The following is a 24,355-nucleotide window of genomic DNA, read 5'->3' on the forward strand; positions in this document are numbered from 1 at the left end:
CCTGCTACCAAGTTTTTTAAAGGCTGCATTTCTAAATTGCTGTCGGGTTTAGCAGGGGAGGTCTCCAGATATGTCTGGCCTGGTGCTTGGAGTGATGAGTATCAGAGCTCCTGTAGATTTTGGATGGGTTTAGACTGCTTAGATATCCTGGAGCTAGTCCCAGCATTCTTCACGTGGCACAGCTCCAGAAATGGAAGCACTCCAAGTGAGCAGTTTCTTTCCCAAAATGGGGATTCTTCTTTCCTTTGGATGAAAAACACTACAGGCAGGGGAAGTATTATCTCATTGCACTGTGAAGGAGAATCATTTATTAACTGTGGGTACCAAATTTAACTCTGAGTATTTTTTTTTAATAGCAGTGTCTGGACCCTTTCCTTGCAATGTCAGGAATCTGCCTCACAGGATTATGCCACTAAGTGAGAAACAGCAACAGAAATCAGCTTCAGGAGGGGAAAAAAAAGAAGTGAAACAGGCTAGCCTAAATTGAAGCTAAATTCACTCCAGGGGCACAGATTATATGAAATGTCTCCTTATCTCAGTTGTATTTGCAACACATTAACACTCAAATAGAGCCATCCTATTGCCTCCTACACTTTCCAGGCTATGCAAGGGTGGAATCTCTCATGTGCTCCAGGATCACCCACACTCTGCTGCTGGGCAATGGAGTAATCTCCAAATCCAAGGCGCTGCTCTCTACTATCAGATGAGGAGGTTGGGTTTAAGCAAGGTCCTGCTTACAGGTTTCTTGTTGCTTCCTCAAGCAAGAGAGTTGCTTTTATTTGCCAGGAGCAAGGAGGCAATGTGGGAGAGTAGAACGCATATGCCTGACTGCAGTCAGTGTTAGGCAAAGGTCATACAGCAGCCAGCAGAGCATATGTGCATGAGTTTGTGTATGTTAGCTGGCTCCAGCAGAATATGAAGTTACACACTCTTTAGGTTATGTTCCAAATGCTGTTCTTTCCATTATACTAACTTTCCTACCATTCTTGGCTCCCTTAACTATAGCAAATGAGGGCATAATAAAGTTCGAATGATATCAGCTATTGTTTTCTAACTAATAATTGCTCAGGACCTCTGCAAGCTTCTCCTGTCCCAAGTGAAACCCGGTAATTAAGACTGACCTTTGAAAGCTCCCACTTAGACTAATATCTGCTGTTTCTGCTTAATTTGCTCCCATCTTACATATAAAACTGTGAATAATTGCTGTAGCTTATTAAGGTGGAAAATAAAGAGCTTTCAAAGCACTGTGATCGTTTAGTTTCAACACATTTGACAGTACATAATAGGTCTGAGTGTTGTGAGCAAGTAATCCTAATGAGAAATGAGAGGGGAGTCGTATTCCTGACTGCTCGTGTTTTGTACAAGTGTCACTTTGTTCTAGTGACAGCAGGTTTGCAGGATTGCACCGACTGGGAATCCTGCACACCACACAGGTCTCTCTGGCTGTGAAAAATCAGAGTAGCAATGAAAGTATCCAAACTATAGCTTTTACAGATGAGCTAAGACTCAAAAATGATGATAGGAGTGTTAAAAAGGAGATTTTGGGGGGGGGGGTTAAATCTCTTTTGTAACTGAGCATTTTTTGCTTACTCATCAGCAGAATGCACTTGTTTCATATTCAGAAATCTTTCCTTAATACATATTTTTTTCCCTAAGAAAATATAAATATTTTATATATATGTAACACATGCATTTTTATATAGAGAATGTTTTTAATATGGTTTATATTATTTGATAACACAACAACCCCAAGCAGCGCTACAGGCTGGGAACTGAGTGGCTGGAAAGCAGCTAGGAGGAAAGGGAGCTAGGGGTACTGGTAGATAGTAGGCTGAACATGAGCCAGCAGTGTGCCCAGGTGGCCAAGAGAGCCAATGGCATCCTGGCCTGCATCAGGAACAGTGTGGCCAGTAGGACAAGGGAGGTTATTCTGCCCCTGTACTCAGTACTGCTCAGGCCACACCTTGAGTACTGTGTTCAGTTCTGGGCCCCCAGTTTAGGAGGGACATCGAAATGCTTGAGCGTGTCCAGAGAAGGGCGACGAGGCTGGGGAGAGGCCTTGAGCACAGCCCTACAAGGAGAGGCTGAGGGAGCTGGGATTGGTTAGCCTGGAGAAGAGGAGGCTCAGGGGTGACCTTATTGCTGTCTACAACTACCTGAGGGGTGGTTGTGGCCAGGAGGAGGTTGCTCTCTTCTCTCAGGTGGCCAGCACCAGAACGAGAGGACACAGCCTCAGGCTGCAACAGGGGAGATTTAGGCTGGAGGTGAGGAGAAAGTTCTTCACTGAGAGAGTCATTGGACACTGGAATGGGCTGCCCGGGGAGGTGGTGGAGTCGCCATCCCTGGAGCTGTTCAAGGCAAGGTTGGACGTGGCACTTGGTGCCATGGTGTAGCCTTGAGCTCTGTGGTAAAGAGTTGGACTTGATGATCTGTGAGGTCTCTTCCAACCCTGATAATACTGTGATACTGACCTGCTAATAAGCAGCTTTGGCCAGCAGCTGGGGAGGGAGGAGGATAGGCCTGGGGCAATCCTCGGCCCCTGCATCCTGCAGTGCTGGGGCACTGGCAAGGTGCCAGCTGGAGCTGCCTCCCCATCATGGACCCTCCCTCCCTGCTCTGCTCAGCACCTCCAACCCACCAACACAGAGCAAGTGGAAGCCACAACCGGGCAAAACCCACCAGTGGCCATAATAAAGGCACAGATGTGCCAGAGCCTGGGTTTCAAAAGCAGAAACAAATACATTTATGGAGAGACAAAAATATTCACAGGCATACAGAAACAGATTGCTGTGCAGCCTGGAGAAACTGCTGAAACGGCCTTCCAGTACCTGAAAAGGGCCTACCAGAAAGCCAGGGAGGGACTTCTTACAAGGGCTTGCAGTGATAAGACCAGAGGCAGTGAACTGAAGCTTGAGGAGTGAAGATTCCACCTTTTACAGGAAGGGTGGTGTGATGCTGGAACAGGTTGCTCAAGCAGGTCACAAAGGCCTTCTCCCTGTAGGTGTTCAAGGCCAGGCTGTCCTTTGTCTCCAGCCTCTTCTTGTATTTTCTGCTCCTCATCACACTGCAAGAGACTCATTGGGAGAGTGAGCAAGCAGCTGTGGGCTGCTTTGCTGAGGGCTGGGGGGGCTTAAACAAAGACAACATAAAATAAAATGGAGCATTGGGCAGAGTCCTGCCACCATCAGGGGTTCTTCAAGGTAGCTTGAGAGATGTGTCACATACAGATCCCTTCTATCCACTTGTTCCAGCCCCCATCCCCGAGTAGTTGCACAAGGCACTTCAGACCAGCTCCAGGTCCATTTCCTGGCCCAGCTCCGCTGCCCAAAGGTGGTCCTTGAACACACCCACCCCAGGGATGCTGCAGGACCATTTTGGGACTACTTCCGCTCCTCATCCAAAGGAAACTCCACTCCCTTGCAGAGAGTCCTGCCAGTTCTGCTATCCCTGATGCCAGCCAGATTCACCCCTACTGCAGGGAAGGCCTGCCCCACTGACATGGCAGTGAGCATTATCAGGACCTGAGCTAAAAGACAGCAGCTCACTTTGCCTTCAGACCTCTCCTGTCTGGCTGACAGTAGACTTCTGCAGACATCACTGTGCCTCTTATGTGTTTTTCTGGAGGCTCTGTTTTGCAACCAGAGCCTGTAAACACCTGTGAAGATGGCAGCTGCTAGAAGAGGTAGTGATCCTTCCCTCTAAACAGGCTGGCTGCAGCTGTGGCTGCTGAGGGTTGCAGCAGGTCCCTCTCTTGTGGCAGGGCAACCACCGGAGCAAGGCTTTTTTGGGGAGACAGAGATGTGGAAGATTTAAAGTGAAATTGCTGCTTCAAAGAAAGGGCTTTCAGGAGTCTCTGATATTGAATGCTGGAAGTTCCAGGCTACTCCCAGGCTGTCCCACAAAGGTGGACACAGCCTCTACGCTCCCCGGTGGCAGCAAGCAGGGGCTCAAACCGAGAGCAAAGCTACCTCTTAGCTAATTCTTCTGAGCCAGAGGCAAACAATTCATCCATCGAGAGAGGTGTCTGAAGCCTTTTCATTATGTTTATATTTTAAAATCTAACAGTGACTAAAGCAGTTTGCATAATAAACAGCTCTAGAGCCAGAAATATTTGCCTGCTCTTGGTAAAAAAAAGGAAGTCCTCAGATCCTCTTCTGAAGACTGTAAGAAAGTGACTGAGCTTTCTCTTTACAGGATATAAATATGCAGTGCAAATAGGTGGCTGCTGTCACTGCTTTACATTCTGATGTATCTTTTCAGATAGCCTGGCAGCGCCAGATTATTTTAGTGTCAAATCAAAGCTCTGGTTGTGTAAAGCTGAGGAAAGATACAGTCTGTGTTGCAGTGCAGGATGGAAGCTCCAAGAAGACTGGAGGCAGTCCTGAGAGACATGTACCAGCCATGCATACGAAACCTGCCATTTAGTAGACTGAAAAGAAAACCCCTTTAGTGGAGCTGCTACAGAGCAGAAATAAACGTCTTCAGATTTGAGTTGGGGCAGGGGTGTGCATTTCCAGGGAGGTGTATGATTCATTCTTACATTAGCAAAAAAAAACCAACAAAATAAAGCTTTGGTTCCTTTTTACTCTCCATTTCACTGTAAAAGATAAAAAATACAGGGCCTGTTTACACTGGAATGAAAATCCTGCTGGCAAATCCTTTTAAAAGCAGAAAGCTCTTCTTAGAAGTGCACCACTGCCGTCTTTGATTTGTTAGTCAAGTTTGTGTTAACTTGCTCAGTTTGTGTCCCTCCACAGCATCACTCCTATCTGGATACAGGGTAGCGTTACAGCATGTGGCACAGTATAACCTCCCGGCTGCAGGTCAGTTGTACAGCACTCAGCACAGTGGCATTTCTGTGGGTGCCGTGACCTGTGTTTCAGCCCACTACAGCAGCACGGAGTTAAGTCAGCCACATGCTTAGCTCTCAGCAGGATAGAGGTGCACACCATGCTCAGGTCCTTGCATGCACATCGTTTTAAAGTGCTCGAAATCAGCCTGTAAATCAGGCCACTTATGCACATACAGGTCCTGTAGGTGTGTGACTCAGTCCAGTTCGGTTTCTCCTGTGTAAAGCCTGCACCCAGCCTGTGAGGCACAACTACTTGAAGGGAGGCTGTAGGCAGATGGGGGTGGCCTCTTCTCCCAGGCAACCAGCAACGGAGCAAGGGGGCACAGTCTCGAGTTGTGCCGCGGTAGGTCTAGGCTGGATGTTAGGAGGAAGTTCTTCCCAGAGAGAGTGATTGGCATTGGAATGGGCTGCCCAGGGAGGTGGTGGAGGCACCGTCCCTGGAGGTGTTCAAGAAAAGCCTGGATGAGGCACTCGGTGCCATGGTCTGTTGATTGGTTGGGGCTGGGGGATAGGTTGGACTGGGTGATCTTGGGGGTCTCTTCCAACCTGGTTGATTCTATGATTCTAAGGCTGGACAAAAGGCCCATCTGGAGGGGAGGCACAACCCAGAGAGAGTTAACCAGCCTGGACACAACCATCCACTGTTTCTGCAAACTGCAGCGCTGCCTGGCGCTGACCAGGATGCCCTAACCGCGGCCAGGACCAGCTCCCGTGCGCCGAGGCTGCTCAGCTACCGTGAGCAGTCCTGCTCAGATTCATGGATAAAACCTGCCGAGAGCGGGGGAACAGGCCTGACAGGCCAAACAACGCCCGAGGAAACCCAGCAGCCCCTTTCTTTAACAGAAGCCACGGAGTCGATCACGGTGTGACTGTGCCGGGGGATGCAGGAGACCCGGGAGGAGACCCTAGCGCGGCTGAGCGCCACCATGTTCTCCCGAGCGGGCTGGGCAGGGCTTGGTATGCAAATGAGGCCGGCAGGGCTGGCAAGGCGCATGCGCAGTGCGGCCCTCGGGCCCTTCCTGCGCGCGGTTCCCTCGGTGGTGGGCGGGGCCAGGTGTGTGAACATAATTGGGTGAGCGGGGAGGAAGGGGCGGGACCGTTACGTCACAGAGGAGTCGGCGCAGAGCGTTCTGGGGGTGTGGCTGGGACGCAAGTTCGCCTGCGGCCGCTGCCCAAGCCCCGCCCCAGTGCTCCGCCTGGCGTCGCCGTGGCCACGCCCCGGCAGTAAAAGGCGTGGCGCCTGCGCAGTGCGCCGAAAGCTGGACTTAGTCTGTTACACAACCGCGCTGCAGCGAGGGGCTGCGCTCTGTCGCGTCAAGGCTCGGCGCGTCCGCGGCGGCGCGTCTCGGTTCGCCTTTCTTTAGCGCTTCTCTCCTACTCCGCTCCGTTAGGCCTTCCGCAGCCTCCGGTATGAGCGGGGACCAGCTGCACAACGATTCCCAGGTGAGTGTCCCTTCGCCGCCGCGAGAAACCCTCTCCCACGGGACCCAGGTCCCTCGCCACTGAGGCCGTGGAGTCCTCGCTTCCCCTCAGTTCCGTGGGTGTTCTGCTGAATCCCCCCCTGTTACCCTCAGTGAGGGGAGACGTGCACTGTTGCGGCTTCCTCCCACCCTGTGCTCGCCCCGGGTAACCACCGCGTCTAGGGAGAGCCCTGTCAACCCGGCCTGCCTCCCCAGGTCGTCGTTCTGGGGAGCCCCCGTCGCCGACCTCCGCGCTCCGGGACCCCTTTCTGTCCAAATCGGGGGCGGTGGGGCTGAGCGGACCCGTGTGTGACCGCCCCCCTGCCTGGGAGAAGGGGAGGGGGACGGCTGGCCGCATTCTCCTGGCTCGCTCCCCTCTTGAGGAGGGGGTGTCATGCCGGGAGCTGTGGGGTTGCCTGGGAACGATTCACCTTACACCCCCCTACCCCGGCTGCGGAGGGCACCTTCTGCATCGCGCTGGTCATTTTTCATTTGATATATAATTTCCCTTAAAATGAGAAGGGAGGAAGAGGGGGAGGGAAATCCAGCACCCCTCAAAAAAACAAACAGAAAACCAGAATAAATGCCCGTCTGAACGGCGTTGCTGACGGTCTCTCCCTGTCTCCTCTCCCCACAGATCGAGGCGGATTTCCGAGCGAACGGTGAGTGTGGCCGCGGCGCGCCCCTCGCCTCGCCGCCGCGCCGGCCGCGCACAGACATGGCGTCCCAGAGACTAAGTCCCGGCTCCTCGCTCACCGGCCCCATTGTTCCCATCGAGCTGCCAAAAGCGGCCCTTTCCCGGCGGCCTCGCCCCTCCCCGACCCCCGCCTCCCCTAGTGGGGGCACCGGAGGCCCCCGATCCGAGCCCATCGGCTCTCCTGGGGTCTCCTTTGGGTCCCGATTCCTCCCTGGAAAGTCGCCTTGTCGACGGTCGGGACTTAGTCTCTGCGCCATTTTCTTTTTCTCCTCTCTTCTGTGTGGCTTTCTCTTCTCCTCCTCCTCCCAGAGCTGCCGGAGGAGCCGTCTGCAGAGGCACCGGGCGGCGATCCCCGGCCCCTGGCCCATTCTAACAGAGAGAAAAGCAAAGTTTTTAGCTAAAACAAATCCCCACGCCATTTTTTTTCTCTCTTTTTTTTTTTTGTTTCCTTTTTTTTTTTTTTAAATTGAAGCTTCCCTCCCCCTACTACTCCCCTTCTCTGTTCCTCTCAGGGAATCCTTCCCTTCCCCTAAAATGAAAGGTGATTGCAACATGTTGCTCTTTAAAAGAATCTGCTGCATCCATTTTAAGATCAGGTTTCTTTCTTTCCTTGCTATTTCATTGAGGTAACTTTACCTTGTTGGGTGGAGTTTTTACATTAAAATAACCCCTCACAATTCAGAAAAAGACTAAAAACACAGCAGTGTAGATAATTCCAGAAGGGCAGACAGCATCAGTTCAGAAAGTTTGTGAGCTGAGTGTTCATTTTGTCCAGGAGCAGTATAGGAGTGCTGTAATTTTAGATATTTATGTGTGAATATATAAACTTTGATGTCTTTTTATATTTATATATGCACACTTAAAACATTATCTTTTCTAATCAACCTAATGGCTTCTAACTTCTTGTGATAGTTTGTTCGTTTTTCTAGGAAGCAAGCTAATTGCAAACCCCCCACAGGTTGGTAGGTGTCAAATGGAAAGGCTTAAGCAGGGTGGAGGGGAGCTGGGGACATGCAACCTGCCTGTGTGTTACTGTCACTGTTTAGGAAATGTAAGGACCTCTGAGCTGTCCTCTGACTGGTGAGATGGGAGAGGACCAGAGTGATTGAAGATACCTGCTTGACTTCTAGTTCTGATTTTTAGTATGTTCCTTCTGGATGATGTCCACGTGCCTGGCTGCTTTGTAGGCTACTGTGTGTAAATATTTACAAGTCTACGTTTGGGTCCACCTTTCTTTCTGTCAGCCCATTGGAATGTGATTGTGTGTGTCCCTGTGCAGTTGGAGCGTGCCATAGGGAGTATGCAGGATTTGAACTTTTATGTCCATTCTGAATCTACAACAGAGCTCTGAATAATTCTTAATAGTTAAAAAAAAAAGAGGTGTAGTGGATTTCCCAATGCTTGAAGCAACTTTAAGCATGTATTGGAATATTTGTAGTCTTATGCTGGGAAATATTTGCATAAGGATCATTGTTATTGAGGGAAAAGTACTCCCTGGTAAGCTTTAGCTATGTACTGGTTTGCATAGGGAAAATGGTGCATATTTGATCTTTCCACTGAAGCTTCCAGTGGATGTCTTAGAGGGATTTTTCTTCCCTATTGTGAACATGTGCTGTTCTATTCTTCTAAGATTTTTAGACATACAGCACTTCAAACTCCTCCAGCTTTTATTTCTACCATGTGTTGGAGGAATTCAGTACAGAAATTCAAAGTAAGACACCTTAATGGAAAAACTGAATTCCTGGTAAATGAAGCATACCCAGCAGATTCATATCAATGTGGGTACCAGCACTCTTCTCCTCCCATTGAATTATTTCATGGCAGTTGTGTAACATCATTGTGACTGATCAGAGGCCCCCAAAATCCTTTTCAGAGCTGAAAGGTGTGTGTAACCCTGTTAGCCTTGTAAAGGGAATAAAGCTAAATAGACACTGTCCTCTCTGACCTTGCAACCACAACTGATCTTCCTGAAAACCTGTCACCTCTGCTTCCTCCAAGTCTTGTTTCCTCAGCACAGGAGTTCTTTGAGCTCTTCTGTGTTGAGAACTGTCGCATGTGGATCTGAGGAGAGTGGTTCTCATTTAGGTGTAGTCATGAGGCACTGGCTCACGTATTCTTGTTTTGATCCTATTTAGTGGCAATGATCAGGAGTGGGTGGTAGGAATCTCAAGTACTTCTTAGGGATTTTTTTTTTTTGTCCATGTGTTTAGAATTGATTTGTACTTTGATTATTGGTAGACAGTGCTCAAAAGTAAAACCAAAAGTCTTCTTTTAAGCTGCTTTTGCACTTTACATTTGGAGGAAGGGAAGTTTCTGTGGAGGCTGATACTGACTCATTTTGAATGTTGAACGTACCAGCAATAAATATTTCTGTTAATAAAGATTGTTTTGTGTAACTTCTGGATAGTGTATCAGTAATAGAGCAGCTTCAGCACTTTGGAGCTTTCTGTTATTGATGTTCATATCGGGGTCAGTGGACATCCTACTTCAGGTGGTGATCACACTAGTTGTTGCAGAAGTGAAGTGGATGGGGGTGGATCTGCTGACCCGTTGCAGGTCACCAAGGAGCACCCTGGTTGTAGCTGAGAGCTTGGATCTGATTACACACACGTTTCATTGATAGCAGGGTAGCGTTAGGTATGAGAGAGGATGCTGGCAGTAATTATGTGTTCCTGGCTATTTCTTGTCATTAAATAGCCAGATCATTCAAAGTGAGAGTGTCTTGGGAAAATTCCAACTTGGGTAATTGCGTTCTGTCTCAATATCCACATTGTCCCTGTTTAATTTGGCCAAAGGGGTTGTTTTTTTTCACCTTAACTGTATTTTTAGTATCAGAACGCACTCTAAAGAATTTTCCATGTTCACTCCTAAAACTGTCTGTTTGCAAACCATCCCAAGAATATTGTGCTGAAACAGAGAGCCTTTTTTTGCAAGTAGTGTCGTTGCAGCCTTCAGCTTTGTAGAAGGGAAATGGTAGTCTAAACCTGTCATTTCCAAGTACAATTTGGTCATTGAAAATGACCCTTTATTCACAGATGTGTATGCTGGCTCACAGCTACATACTTGGGGAGAGAATGGTTTCTGACTTTTTTTCTCCCTAGCTCAAACTGCACAGCATTTCAGATGCAAAATCTGTTTGGATTCTATTGAGATTCACCTTTTAGAGCTTTGTTATTAAGGTTAATTGTAACAATCTCTTGCTACTGAGGACAGTGTTGAGACTCAAAGCAATTTATCTTGACTTTCAGTTCCCCCACTCTGTTTGCAGAATGCGGTAGATAAAAGTTACTTTTGTTTGCAAAATAATTAAATTGCATTCCAAAGCTGCTAAATTCCATGTACTGCTGTTAGTGTCTTGGCTGTTCATCAGTCTGTAATCAGAACTTGTGTAAATCTAGAGCTGGTCTGTACAGAGAGCGAAGACGTCATCCTAAGTAGGGTTGTTTTTTTCCCCTTTGGTTGAGTTGACTCGCAATGTTAAGGTGCAGTTCAAGGCCACTGTCACTGTAGTAACCATTTCATTATATTAACAGAAGTGTGAATTCGATTGGCCAGTGTCATGGAGCTGGCTTCTGGAGGTCAAACACTTGAGGGAGGGGCTTGCTTTAACTGAATTTTTTTTGAGAAAAAAATTAAGCCCTTCCTGCTGCAGCATCTTATCAGAAACCGGCAGGTTTTTTTATGTTGTCCTGAGCACTGGTGTGGCACCTCTGTATGTATTGGGGTGAAGATAGGAAGGAGAACAAGCATGAGTGCTGAGCAAATGGCCCTGCAAGTTAAGGAATTGCAGCATGCTTTGTATTTTGCTTTAAATTCATGCCTCTAGTGTGTGATCGAGACATGTGCCCAGAAGATGGGGGTGATATAAATGCTAACAAACTGAAAAGTAACACAGCTTCCCTGAAGATTTTTCAGTGGTTGAGAAAACAGCCTGTTGGATCTGTTCTTCCATACTGCTGCTTGTTGATGCCTTCTGGGTGGGTGAGAGTTTTTGGAAGCAGAGCAGAGGGTCTTGCGTACCTTATTGCTGCCTTAGTGCAACAGCACCCAACAACCTCCATGAAGTTAGGGAGCTGGAAGGTGAACTCTTGTGCTCTATCTGGGTCCTGTACACAGTTTGTCTTTTAAGTTCCATGGGAGCACGTCAGCAGCGCCTTTAAATGTCAAATGTTTGGCAAGAGATCCAAACTACAAAAGGTAGTTAATGGTATTTAGATGCAGATTGATATCTCCACTGAAAATTTCCTTTCCCTTTTTTGCGATACCCGGAGATGCGAATCGTGAGGAATGTCAGTTGTTCCTTCCAACGCAAGCCTGGAGTCACTTCCCTTCCAGACTGGGTGATGAGCCTGCATTGTGAGAAGTGCTGCCCGCAGCTTTAGAACAATGCTTGGGCTAGTTTTAAGTCTGAAACCACATAGCTTTTTTTTTTTTTTTTGTTTAGAAGTATTTAACATCAGACGCCAGTCACTGCAAAATTTCTTAATTTAGTTTTAGCATCGATTTTCAATATGCTCAGAACTTGTAGAGTAGAACCCTGTGGCTTTACTATAGGGACCTTCAGGTTGTTGCAAGTGAGGGTACTCTGATCACTTACCACACTTCCCAGAAATGTAAATAAATACATCAGTGGCAAACTGCTCTTAAGTATCATGTGCTACAGAAGTTTGCATCTCTTTTCCCAGCAGTACTCTCAAAAGGGCTTTACCAAAGACCTTGAGGTCTGGTTGTGTTAATTGTTCTGACACATTCAGCATTCAGGTTCAAACTTAATGGGTGTCTTATGGGAGTGGGGAGTTGAATGCCTTTCTCTTCATTGCAGCCAACTTCTGGGTTTGTTAAAACTCAGCAGAATTACTTCAATGTGCTGGAAGATGTGTTTTGGGGGTTAATGGCCTGTGTGCTTCCTCCTCCTGACAGATTTTCTTAGGATGTTTTTGCTTTTACTACAGCATTAAGCACTGTCTGTTAGCAACATGTTATCAGGGCTGCTTTGTTTGCTTTGTAAAACATGAAATGTTTGTAACCAGGGGACCAGTGTAAAAGTGCAGGTGTTCGGTTGGTTTTTTTAACATGTCTTCACATAAATTAGGCACACAGCTCATAAATGTGATCGAACACAAATTTGCATTTAATTTCATTTACAACTATGTCTTCGGATATTTGTTAGATAGTTCATTGAATTCTAGCCTCCTGAGTTGTGCAGTCAGCAGAAACTGCAATAATAAGTAATTATAGCAAGCACTTAACATCTCATTGACTCAAATTCCTCTGTTAATGATTTCACTGGATTCCTGTTAAAGTAATACCTGCTGAAATAGCACAAGGCACTGCCCAGTTAGAGAGAGGCTCCAGGTCAGATTCTTCCTGGTATTGTAAATTGCTGTAGTTCTGCTAAAATCAGCTGAGCTCTGGCAGTGTCTCTGCTGCTTTGTTACTGGACTGCAGGGATGGGTTTTAACGATGCAGTGACTAAATAAAGGCCAATTCGGTGTAGATTCTTTTTCTGTAGTTTTTCAAGACAGGGGAGTTTTGAGTCTGCTTGAGCTGGTTGTGTTAATAAATTGCTTATATCCTTGTAAGACATGCAGTCATTCAGGAATATTTATTGGCTTATTAAATTGAATTGTGTTTGCAGCTACTAGTTTTACAGAATCTGCCCCAAGTTTTACAGAAAACCTCACATGGGAGCAAAATGCTCTTTAGCATTATTCAGTGTTTCGCTCCTGCCTGCAGCTTTGAAGGACTGTCTCATAGGTTTCCACGTCTGAGAAAGCACAGTCCAACCTTGTAGCAATGGGTGTTTGTCACCTCGCTTCTCTGCTTTTCTCTTGCCTGAGGCAGCAGCATATGACAGATATGTAGATGTGGTGCTGTGGGACATGATTTAGTGGTGGAGTTGGCTGTGTACGTTGGTGCTTAGGCTCGATCTTGGAGGTCTTTTACACCCTTTGTGATTCTATGTACCCAGCCATACCTTCTCCCTGCATGACTCCGCTCTGAGCTGTTTCGCACTGTCAGCGTTTAAATGCAAATCATCAGGAGATTTCAAAATGCTTTCTCCTGTTGAGAGAACAGCAGAAGGTGGTTGTTTCAGCAGTGAGTTTGCTGCTGGACCTTCTGTTCTGAAAGGACTGCTAAGAAATCAGTTTGAAACTCATTTTTTTGCTACAGTAGGATTATTCCTTTTAAACTATTTCCATTGCATCTGTCCTTACTCTCTGCTGTAGGATGCTCCCACTGCAGTGTGCCCTTGGTGGCTTTCACTTTCTGTCACTGTCTGAACACTGGAATGAAGTGCTGTTCTGGGCAGAACAGAAAGCATTTCCTTCTGCAGACTCCTGCACTTTAGAAAGTAGTTCAGCCAAACAAGTTGTAGTAGTGGTTTCCCTGTATGGATGAGACTACAGTATTTTTAGCACAGCATTTGTTCATAATGTCCTAGCTGACATAAATACTAACTAGTTCCTGTGGATTTAATCAGATTTGTAGTTAGAAATATTTTCATCTCAAATGCTTACTTTTATAAACTACTGATCATGAAGAATGAACTGCAGCAATATCTTCCAGCATCACAGTGGCAGTTAGGGCATTAGGAAGATGATGCAAAAAGAATTAATTTTGCACTCTTGTGACCTACAAGTTACGAAGAGCCGCAGAAAGTTGCTGTTGGCTTTAGGTATCTGAGCATACATGCATATTTTCAAGTTCAAATTTGGTTTCTGAGTTTGATTTCTGCAGCTACTCAGCTGATGAAGTGAGAGCTCCAGACTTGAGAATGGAGGTAGAGATTAGGGAGCTACAGTGAGGCTTCCTGAAACTTGTGCTTTTGTAACACTTACTTAGCATCAATGATTCTTGGACTGCTTTAAGCTAAGAGCTAAAAGTAGGATTTTGTTAAACCTCATTCTGTCAGTAGGAGTGGTGATGTGAAATACAAAGTTTTGTGACAGTCCTTAAAACAAACAATATTCTTGAGAAATCCTCTGGCACAGCTGTTGGAGATTAGACTTGATGCTTTTGGAGAAGTGAGAGACCTTGGCCATTAGTTCTCTGTTAGTAAATAAAACTCAGTATCGTCAGTGATGATAGAGATGGAGTCCTGTGATGAAGAACCATGAGTGGAAGAGGGACAGTGATTCAAGTAAGAATTGCCTCAGAAGTGTACTAGAGTGTTAGCATAAAGCCTGATTATGTTTTCTGTGGTTTCAAGGACTGCTTGTCCACTAGAGTAACACACATGAGCCTGAAAAAGGCAACATGGCTGGACAGCTCTGGTGCGTGCTACATTTGATGCTGCTGCTTCACCCTGAGGAATGTTCCTTTGTTCATTGCTATTACTTAAATCTCCATAGCTTCACTTGAAGACAGTTACAGTAGTAGCTCAGTTTAGACCAATAACTTGTACTGACAGCTGCTGTGTGTTTTGAAATTGGCAGTTCCCAAGACGGAGTCACAAGGATGGACAGCATTGAGCATGCTTCACTCCTGTCTTAGAAAGCTTTGGAGGCGGGGGCTGGAAAATGTCTGAAATACAGATCTTGATGGGATGGGGGCAGTGCAAGCTCAAATATAGGAGGCACAGCAGGGAAGTTAGTGTAGGTGCTTGTCATTCCGCCTCAGCAGACAATACCTCATCAAGAAAAACAACTCGTGTCTCCACCTAAAGTACTTAAATCCCTTTTATAGTTAGGAGATGGTAACTTCTAAAATTGGGATGGTTGGAGGGTGAAGAGGGATAGCTCAAGCAGTTGGGAAATTGTTTTATTAGAAGGCTTCTGTCAGCATTAGAGCCAAAAGTTGCTTCCCCATAGCTTCTGATCAGTGGATCTTCATGGATTCCGTATCAGTATTTTTGACACGAATGTGTTTGTTCATGATCACAAGCTTTGTGCAGTTGTGAGCCGTGTGGGTGTGCACGTATGTATTTCTATCTTGCACCTTCGTCAGAGAAGTGAATTTTAGAGAGTGTTATAAAGACAATGGCTTCCTTCTCCAGCAGTATTTCAGAGTGCTGAGCTTCGTGATGCCCACCAGAAGGTGATTTGCTCCTTCATAATTCCACCCAACATAGATGGCTGTGTGTTAAAAGCCCAGTGAACCCTCGTGGAATTCAGTGCTGCAGCAGAGTGATTCTGCAGCTGGCTGTATCTTTCCATGACTGAAGAGAGATTGATTTCTGCCTCAGGAAAGCTTGGAGTGTACTTGTAGCTTCACTAAAATGTTTTGATCAGCCCGTGTAACCCATCTTTGGCTAGGTCGTGCCTGTGTCCCTTAAAGAGGTGCTGGTGGTCAGATGTACTAGCTAAATGCCTGTTAATGGCTCCTCAGCTGCAGCACATAGCTGACAGTCTGTTACAAACACACCGTATTTAGCAGATAAAGTTGTACTGTCTGGGGACGAACGTGTTACATTCTCGAAGACACAGTTCTAATGCTTAAAAATGTATCTTTTTTTCCTTCTGTAATGCTATTTTCCAATTATTTGCTCAAAATAAGGCCCTGGTGACTTCTACTACTTCCTGCTCATTTTGAAATCCCAGTCGTTGATGTGCAGTCTTACTGATTTTTGCAGCAAACATCTGGGAGTTCACTAATGGAGCATTTTGCTGTGCTAGGGAATAAATGTTAAGAGTAAATGAAATGTGAGGTCTTATGTTCATTGTGGATAAGGCTGCGTACAACTTGTCCTGTCTGAAACCCTCTGCATGAGCACTGTTTGTCTGGCAGCTCTGGAATGAGTTTTACCAAATGCACTGTAATTCCTGAAGTGCTGGGCTCACTCCACTACTCGCTGTACACAGCATGGCATTGGAAGCTGTCTTGTTTCCATCCAAGTGCTTTGTCAGTTTGGTGTAGCTAAGAGATGTGCAGCAGTGGCTACATGGAGTCATTTTAAGATTTTTTTAGGGTTTTTTTAAGACATTGACCAGAGATGTGGCTTCATGGTAGAAAGTCTAGAATATAATGAATAGGAGCAGAGCAATATACAAATACAAATAGATTTTTCATTTTTCTTGGCCTTTGTCACTTACTTTCAGCCATTGCCTAACACTGTTTCTGACACATGAGGATATGAAATTGTGGGGCACTGTCCAGAATATTTTTTTTCTCCTTTTATTTGTCAGTTCTTTGTACCTTTCAATTTGATCAGCAAAGTGGTAGTTTTTCCTTTGTGTGTAACATGGAGTAGATGATCTGCATTGCAGGGCCAGAGCAATGTACTTCAGCTGAACTTTCATTGATGCCGATGTATTACTGCTCAAAGCTTGGATTCCAGTCTTTGAACAAGGGCCAAGCTTGTCAAAACAGCTGCCGATCTTCCTCTGAGGCTGCAGTTTCTTGGTTTAGAGAGATGGCCTAAAAAGACCTTCTGGGGAGAGGCTGAGGGACAAATGGGCTCTCGCCTTCTGTGGGCTTTTGCCTTTGAAATCTACTAAGTGCCTGTGGCAGATTTTTAAGTAGCTGGAGGTAGAATTGAGGAAGATATAGTGGTCTTCTAACTGCAACACAGAGATTTCTGGAGTTAAGATAGTGAAACTAAGAGGCTTCTATTTTTGTGGTAAGAGTTTTATGAGGTAAAAAGTACAGGTGGTTGGCAGTGGATATCCTGCTATGTAGATCCTGACATAAGGTGGTTTGGAGACCTCCTAACCAGATAGGAGGCCTGTCTGTCTTCATCTGTTCAGCAGTGGGTGTAGGTGGATGGAGTTCTTTCGTTCCTTAGGGAGATTAGTAGCTGAATGAGATGACAGTTATTTTGTGCGATGCTATTTGTCCAGCTATCAGCACAGTCTGTATTGCCCTGGTCAGGCTGTGTGGAGATGAAGGGTTTAATGTGGAAAAAAGACTCTGAAGCTGAGGACAGGAAGCACTGGGGAAGAACATTCTGTTACACATGGACACTATGTCTGGGATTAAGGGCCTTTGTGCTATACAGCCCTATCCTGTCCTGAGGCCACGTTGTTTAAATAGGCAACACAGTGGGGAGAAGAGGGAGTACTATGTTCCTCTCAGAGGTGCAGGATCAAGAACCGAGTGGGAGTGATTTCTTTCAGCGGAGAAATAGATACAAAGCTGTCTGGCTAGGAATAAGATTCAATTCTAACCTGGACATTTGATTTCCATTTTTAATTCTTCTTCCACTTGAAGACTGAGGTGATTACCAAAGGGCAGCACAAAAAAAGAGAGAAAGCTTCTGCAGTTTTAGCATATGTTATCATTTTTTCTTAAATGCACAATTCAGGAGCTGAAGTGTGTATTTTTTCTGTAGCACTAAATTATTTTACAAATACCAACATGTGTGCTGTAGTGTGATCACTGGATACACAGTTGGGAGATCCGTGGTTTCCTGGTCTGTGTGCAAGGTTGTGGCATCAAGTACTTTACAGGTTAGTCTCTTGCACCATACATGCCACCTTGCCTTGAGTGTCTCCTAACTGTGCCTTGAGCAATAGGAAGAGCATATTATGTCTGTGCTAGTTTGTGACTACAGCAGTGTGTGAGTAAGATCCATTATTGGAGAGATAAACAGCTGGGCTGGGCAGGTACCAGTTTTGACTTGCCTGAGAAGGTACACTTACAAGTTAGACCAGCACTCTCCATTTTAATCTAAGTCAGTTTGGGAAACTGGAAGCAGGAGCTCTTTGGAGATCCATGTGAGGGTATGATTCATTGCAACACAAGCAGCATCTACAAAATGGAGGGATGGAGTAGTCCTAGTGACGTACCCTGAGGTTTGTATTCTGGAGTTAATGACCACCAGATGGGGAATAAAAGGCTGCCTGCTCTTCTGAGGAGCAAGAGTGTCGCTGAGGCTGTTAAAATGAGCTCCATTTGATGCAATGCTGCTTGTGCACAGGAGACCCCTTTGTGTGTAGCATCCTTACTGGTGTCGCTCCTTGACGCTTAGTTTTTAGCTTTGGTTTTGACTGAAAATTTGGTTCCTTCTTTGGTAACAGTGCACCTCAGGGATAAAGAACTTAAGTCCTTTCTGGCAGTAGACAAAGCTAGGTAGAAGTTGTGTTCCAGGACACAAGCAGTAATTGTCAGATCCAGTGGCAGTAGGCTGATGTGAATGCAAATGCAGTGCAAGAGATGAACTCTTAACAACCTTGATTCACTTCTTCAGTGACTTGCCCAATCCTGTCATAGGTGTCACCTTGATCAATCTTTTTAGAAAACACTGGTACAAAGCAGAGTCAGGATATCAGTGCTGTTACCTCTATTATTTCCAAGTTGTCACATTGGAGTGAGTAGGTGTTAGGGTTGCTTGGTCTTGCTCCAGTGGACTGGAACATCTCTTCAGCTGTCTAGGATACCTTTGGAGATGAATGTGGATAGCAGGCATTTTTCAAGAACCTTTTTCTCTTTGCTTGCTTGTATCCTCCTGTGTTCTTCCTACTGCAAACCCAGGGAGCCTCTCAGAGGAGCTGGCATCTTGTCTGAGTCATAATATCATAGCTGTGTATGTCACCTGCACTTCATTAGGGAGCCAGAAGCAAGCTGTCCTTGAAATACCTGTTTTTATGAGTAGATACAGTCTTCTAATTTAAAATATGCTGCTCTCTGGAGTTTAGTGGCTGTCATAAACAATGTTTTTCTTTTATCATCAAGTAGGCTTATTCAGCATCACTTGCATCTAAAGGAAGCTTCTTTCTAGCGCCACAGACTCTTCTCATCATGTAGATACAAAGAGGAAAGTGCAGTGTGGCACTTGATGCTCTCTGCATGGCTTGACTGCCAGCATGTGAGCTGGGAAGAGCCCAGCACTGGCTAGTTTTGTTTGCCCCAGTCCCTCGCTTGTCTGGCAGTGGATGGAGACTACAGCTGGCCATAAACTGCATATTCTGTTGGCTTAATTCTTAAATTGAATCTTAGAAGCACTTGAATGGATGAGTCCCTCAGTTTGTTATTTAATAAATGAAGGTGTAAAGCTGTCATTCTTCAAGCACTGCCTTTGTGTCTAACATGCCTGCCCCTTCCCTCTTTCCCAGCCCAGTTGTTGAGATTCTTGTCCATAATCTTTGCTTTCTGATTTCGCTATTCATCACTGTCAAAGCATGGCCTCATCTGTGTACAAGAGAAAGTGAAGTTATTGTTGAACCATAGCCTGAGTTGAAATGTTCTGTCTTTCCCTGTGTTTTCGAGCGGGTCTCTCACAGCACTCATCCAAGGCAACATTTGCCCCTTTCAAGAATCACATTTTATGTTGCCTTTGCATGCCAGCTGGATTTGTTCTGCGTGCAGTTGAGCAGACAGGTTATGTTTGGCGCTGACAGCAGGGGTGGCTGGTTCAAGAGGAGATCAGATCTCCTAGGAACTGATCTGTGCTTGGGCTTTGCCACTGCTCATTGGTAGTGCTAGAAACCATGCTAACACCCCTGCCTGCATTTGCAAAGGATCCAGAGCTTTACCAAGTCCTTGTCAACTTGGAGTGAGTTTCTGAACAGATTCCTTTATAAAGAATGAAGCTGTGGAGCATTGTTTTGTGAAGTAAGTCCCCTGTAGCTGTATTTCACAAGAACATGAAACAGTGTTTGAAACAGATGTGATCCTCATTATTAACAGCAGAATTTGTTTTTAATTTAAGTTCTTGTGTTTTTTCTCCCTTATTGTGAATACCCCACCCAGGCACGGGAGCCTCATGCTCAGATTCTCATCCAGACTAAGTAGCCTTAAATCCCAAAGGGAACTTGGTGTGGTAGTTCCAGGAGTCCTCTTTGCATAGTGTTTGTGTTTTGGGAGGAATGTTGAACAGGGGAAAGGAAGACTTCTCAGTTTCTTTTTTATGGAAGTCCTCTGCTGACTTGCAATGGCAAATATTTACTTTCTGAGTAGAGCTGAAATAAATCTGCTATTTAATTTTCTTCAAAGTTGAGTTTTTGAACCGTGTGTTTGTGTGTATTAACAGTTTAATCTCAGCAGAGCTCTGGAATCAGCCTTTGGCAATGAGCTCTAGAGGAGGACTGAGGCAAAGCAGCTCTCCCTTTGTTTTTCCCCAGTACTGGAAAAAAAAGCATTTAAAAAAACTTGTAGTACATGGACTGCAAACAAGTCTAATGGTGATTTTTGTCACAGGTGCTTCAGAGACTGGAAAGGTAAGTTTTTCACTAATTTTCAGTTCAGATGAGATCTAGTATTCAGAAGAAGTTTCTTCTAAGCATCCACAAAGTGTTTGGGAGCTTGAAAAATGAGTGCAGGGTTGTTTAATTTCCAGATTTCTCATTTCCATGTTGTGAAGTCAGTGTAATTTGGTCACAAAGCATCAGTGATGCTTGCTCAGTTCATCTTCCCGTGAGCTATTCCTTCAATCTGAGAAGACAGTTTGTTCTGTCTGCTCCCCATCATGGCCAGGGATCCCAGCATTTCTACTGTAGGCTGTGGTTTGCATTTGACTAACTCCAGGTATGTGACTGCCTTAAATGCTCTGATCTCAATTGGCTTATTTACACACACAGAACTAAATTCAGATCAAAACACTTGAGATTTGTGCTCCAAGCAGGCTCTAGAACAGATAGAAGGTTGTCAAATGTCTTGGTACACTAAGAGTCAAATGATGTTTTCTCTCTGTTGGTCACTGGAGTTTTCCCTTGCACTTACTCGAATCAGAGTTATTTTTGTCTCTCAAATGTGCTGTATGGCATTCATACAGCAACTTCTGATGCACCCCTTGATGGAACAAGTGCTGGACTTGACACTTAACTGCACAGTTAGATTGTTGAGAAAATGTGATGCTTGATCTTAGCAGAATGTCTGCTTGTTCTACTTGTCTCTGCTCATTGCTTTCACTTGAAAAAATTAAATGCAATTTCATATCAGGGTAACTTCCTTGGTGTAAAGTGCTGCAGCCAAGATTCCTTGTTACAGAGACTGTAGTGGCAGAAAGTGTCTTGGTTATGTTGTGATCATAAGGTAGCTGGTACTTTAAAGTCTCTTATGAAAATCTGTGTTGAAATGTTTGTTTTTCTGTAGTTTTCAGAGACTACTGAACTATTTCACCTCTGAGAGATGCAAACAAATGTCTGAGGAGACCAGGTTGAACTTACATTATCTCCTACAAATGTGGAGTACTTATGCCAGCACTGGAAGAGAAATGTGGTTATTGCAAATTGTTACCCAACTTTGAATTTTGTGATACCTCTTCCTGCAGGAGTGTCTTGATCTGTCCATGTAGCTTCTTAGATTTGGGAATGGCATGTGAAACTAAGTATGTCATGTTTGCTGATTTTCAGAAGTTGTTCATGTTCATTCTTTCTTATGGTATTAGAGCTACTCATCGCATAGTTTTCCCATTTAAAGGCTTTACTTAGTACTAGTGCTGTGGACTGGTGAAAGCTTAATGCTCCAGCATCGGTGCCTTTTTACCTCTGATAGTATCAGATAAAGCTGATCACAGGTTGCAGTTGTGGTATCGGGCAAAAGAGAGTTGTGTTTTGTTTTGTTTTGTTTTTCCGGTCTGCTGGGGACTGGATTACAGGTAGTAAGATAAATGCTCAAGAGAAAACATATCCATGCTCAAAAAAATCATTGGTGCATTTTAAAACTTGCAAAACAGCATCACTGAAATGCATCCATACTCAGAGGGGTTAAAAGTGTTCAGGAGCTGTGGTTTCAAAAACCTCTGTGCTGGTGAAGTAGGATGCAGTCCGGAGGAAGGGAGCGAGCTTTTGTTCTGCCACTGGGTACCTGGATGATGCTTGCACTCTGGCAGTGCTTTTGTCTAGCACAGGCTTGAAATACTTGGGAGGGGAGGAGGGAGCAGTACAGTTGCTGCTCAGGGCTGCTCGTGTGGGAGAAAGCTACTACATCGGCTGGACTAAAACTTGCAAGGTGGTATTAATCCTGATTGTAGAATTTTATGGATGCACTGATCTAATTTTGACTCCAGTAAGAATCATCATAACCTTTTAAAAATTTGTTGCAATGTACATAAGCCTGGCAGCCAAGAAACTTGTAAAAATAGTCTTAGAGTTGAATCATTCAGGAATAAATTATCAGATTGTAAATCTTAGATATTCCTCCTGTTTCCTTTGCCTATTTCTGCTGGCAGTCAAGTGGCACAAGAAATTTCTTATTTTTTTCCTTTGGTGTAGTCCTGAGAATCAGTTTTTGTGTTGGTTTTTCCCTCACTTTGAATTGTATTGAAGAGGAATAACAAATATTGAATCCCTGGATTTGCATCTGTAGTGCACATAAGGTTTTTTGAGTGTGTTTACAACCCTCTCACCAACCAACCTCTTAAAATCTTTAAATAATGCTAAGCTTCATGTTCAGAAGACTTGAAAGTAGAGTGTGGTGTGTCCCAGCAATTAGAAAACAGAACCTGTGATCTGATGGAAGTCATTAGTTAAGCACTTGAGAGTTTGAAGTGTGGTGATAAATGAGCTTCTGATGACTGCACCTGCAGTGTGTTTCCTTCAGTTGAAACAGTTCTTCAGTGACCGTGATGGTGGAAGCCATTTGAAAGCTGACAACCAAAGGCTAACTTTTCACACTTAGTTCTAGCTGCATAGGTGAAGAAAGAACTACTCTTAAAAATGAGGAAGAGGTAACCAGAAGCAGTTGGTTAAATTCTGTTTTCAAGGGTTATGCTTGCTTGATTTTAATAGGCTTTACATGTGAAACAAATGAAGTAGATATTTTTCTCCCCTTTGTATGCTTCATTCAAGGCAGATGTGAACTTTGTGTAGGGTGAAATCTGAAAATTTGCTGTGTGTTTACTAAAATTCTGATTTCCATCCAAAGATGTAAGCCATTAGTTAAAAAAAACCAGAAATTCAAGCACCAAACCAAACAACAAAACACCAGTAACAAACCCACACCGAAGTGTTGTATTGAGCTTTTTGAATGGAAGTGACTTAACAAAGTAACCACAGGCAGTTACTCTGCATTAACAACAGGTTACATTTTGGATTCAAGTGCCTGTATCAGTGTGATTTAACAGTTGCCGGCTGGTGAGGCGTGACCTGGATTTAACAAAACGAAGAGCGCAGGTGCATAACTGTGACTTAAAGTAACGTCTTGTGTTTACTGATGACAGTTGAAGACTTCCAGTAGAGTTTGGTGCACCGTATCTAGGATCTGAACTTACTACTCACTTAAGTGTTGCAATCACATCTTTATTTGAAACCTCACTGTTAAAGCTGCAGTGACCTACACTTCTGTGGTGATGCCTCTTTGTAGGTTCTCTTCCTTTCTTTCAGAAGATTTAGGAGTGCAATTGGAAGTGTAGAAATCTCAGCTGTCACTAAACATTTACTTCTGTTTATTTGCTTGTGAGTTGTAGCAGAAATCAGTTTCTTCTTGTATGCTAATTGTGATAATGTCCCCTTAAGGCAGGGGAATTGCATTCCCTCCCTTGTCTCCAGAGTGGGACTTGTGGCTAAACAGCTTCTGGTGATAAGGTGCTTGCAGACAACCGTTGGAATGAGCCTGACCTGAGCAAACGATCTTTTAACTTGGCCACAACGGGAACAGAGGAGGAATTGGGCTGTATCCATCCAGTGCAGCCCTATACTTAAATTATTACAGATAACAAGTCACCAGCTGGAATCAGTGTGGGAGTTGCTCCTACAGTGAGGAACCAGCTTGAGTGTGATAAAAATAATTTAAGTGCCTGGTCTTCTGAAATAAACTTTTTATGTCTTTGGCCATGGTTCCCCCTTCAAGTTGAGCTTAGTAGGCATGATATTAAACTAGTAGTAGGAGAATCATCTGACTCCAGCATGTGAAACAGTGGCAGTGCTTGGCAGAGGTAATTTAAAGCATTTACCAAGCATTTTTCTGCTTGCAGAGTCAATTTATGCTCTAATACTGCAGATTGTGGGGGCCTCGTGTTGTTCCCAAGGGTGCTGCATCTTCAAGCTTTTCCTTCCTACAGTAGGCAGGATACCAGCACTGGCCAAAGCCACATCATGTGTCAAGGGATGGTTAATGAAAGGCTTTGAACAAATGCCATTAGAGCCTTGCCTCTGAGGACACTGAGCACAGCTTGTACCACTCCCATGTGTATGAACTGTGTGTGATCCTGACTGCTGACAGGAGGCTGCTGCAAAGAGCTTCAGTGCAGCTGCCTTTTTTTCCCCCCCTCCATCTTCTGTAACATTTTTGCTTGAGGGGAGCCCTTGTTCGGAGTCAAACACCAGCCCTGTCCTCATGTGTTGCTGGTGCAAGTACAGCCTCTGTGTGATCTACTGTTGAGACCTCACTCTTGTTCTGAAGAAGTGTCAGGATTTCAGGGAGCCTTTATGAACTTCTTTTTAGTGTTTCCAGAAATGCTAGTCGTTTGCACAACCAGCAAGTGAAAATATTTTCCTGGCTGATGTCATTGCAGTGTAATTACTG

General features: G+C 44.9%; 1 protein-coding gene across 1 annotated transcript in view; it reads left to right on the plus strand.

Annotated features, from left to right (window-relative positions):
- Positions 1-6,106: 6,106 nt before the first annotated feature.
- TOP1 (DNA topoisomerase I) overlaps positions 6,107-24,355 on the plus strand; it is a 67,538-nt gene continuing 49,289 nt past the window's right edge. Inside the window, exons 1-2 of the mRNA XM_064167469.1 lie at positions 6,107-6,295; positions 6,950-6,974. Of these exons, the coding sequence (XP_064023539.1) occupies positions 6,263-6,295; positions 6,950-6,974 (58 nt within the window). The 5' untranslated portion in view covers positions 6,107-6,262. The remainder of the gene's footprint in view (positions 6,296-6,949; positions 6,975-24,355) is intronic.

This window comes from Pogoniulus pusillus, chromosome 29 (genome assembly GCF_015220805.1).
Source record: "Pogoniulus pusillus isolate bPogPus1 chromosome 29, bPogPus1.pri, whole genome shotgun sequence".
NCBI classification, from domain to species: domain Eukaryota; kingdom Metazoa; phylum Chordata; class Aves; order Piciformes; family Lybiidae; genus Pogoniulus; species Pogoniulus pusillus.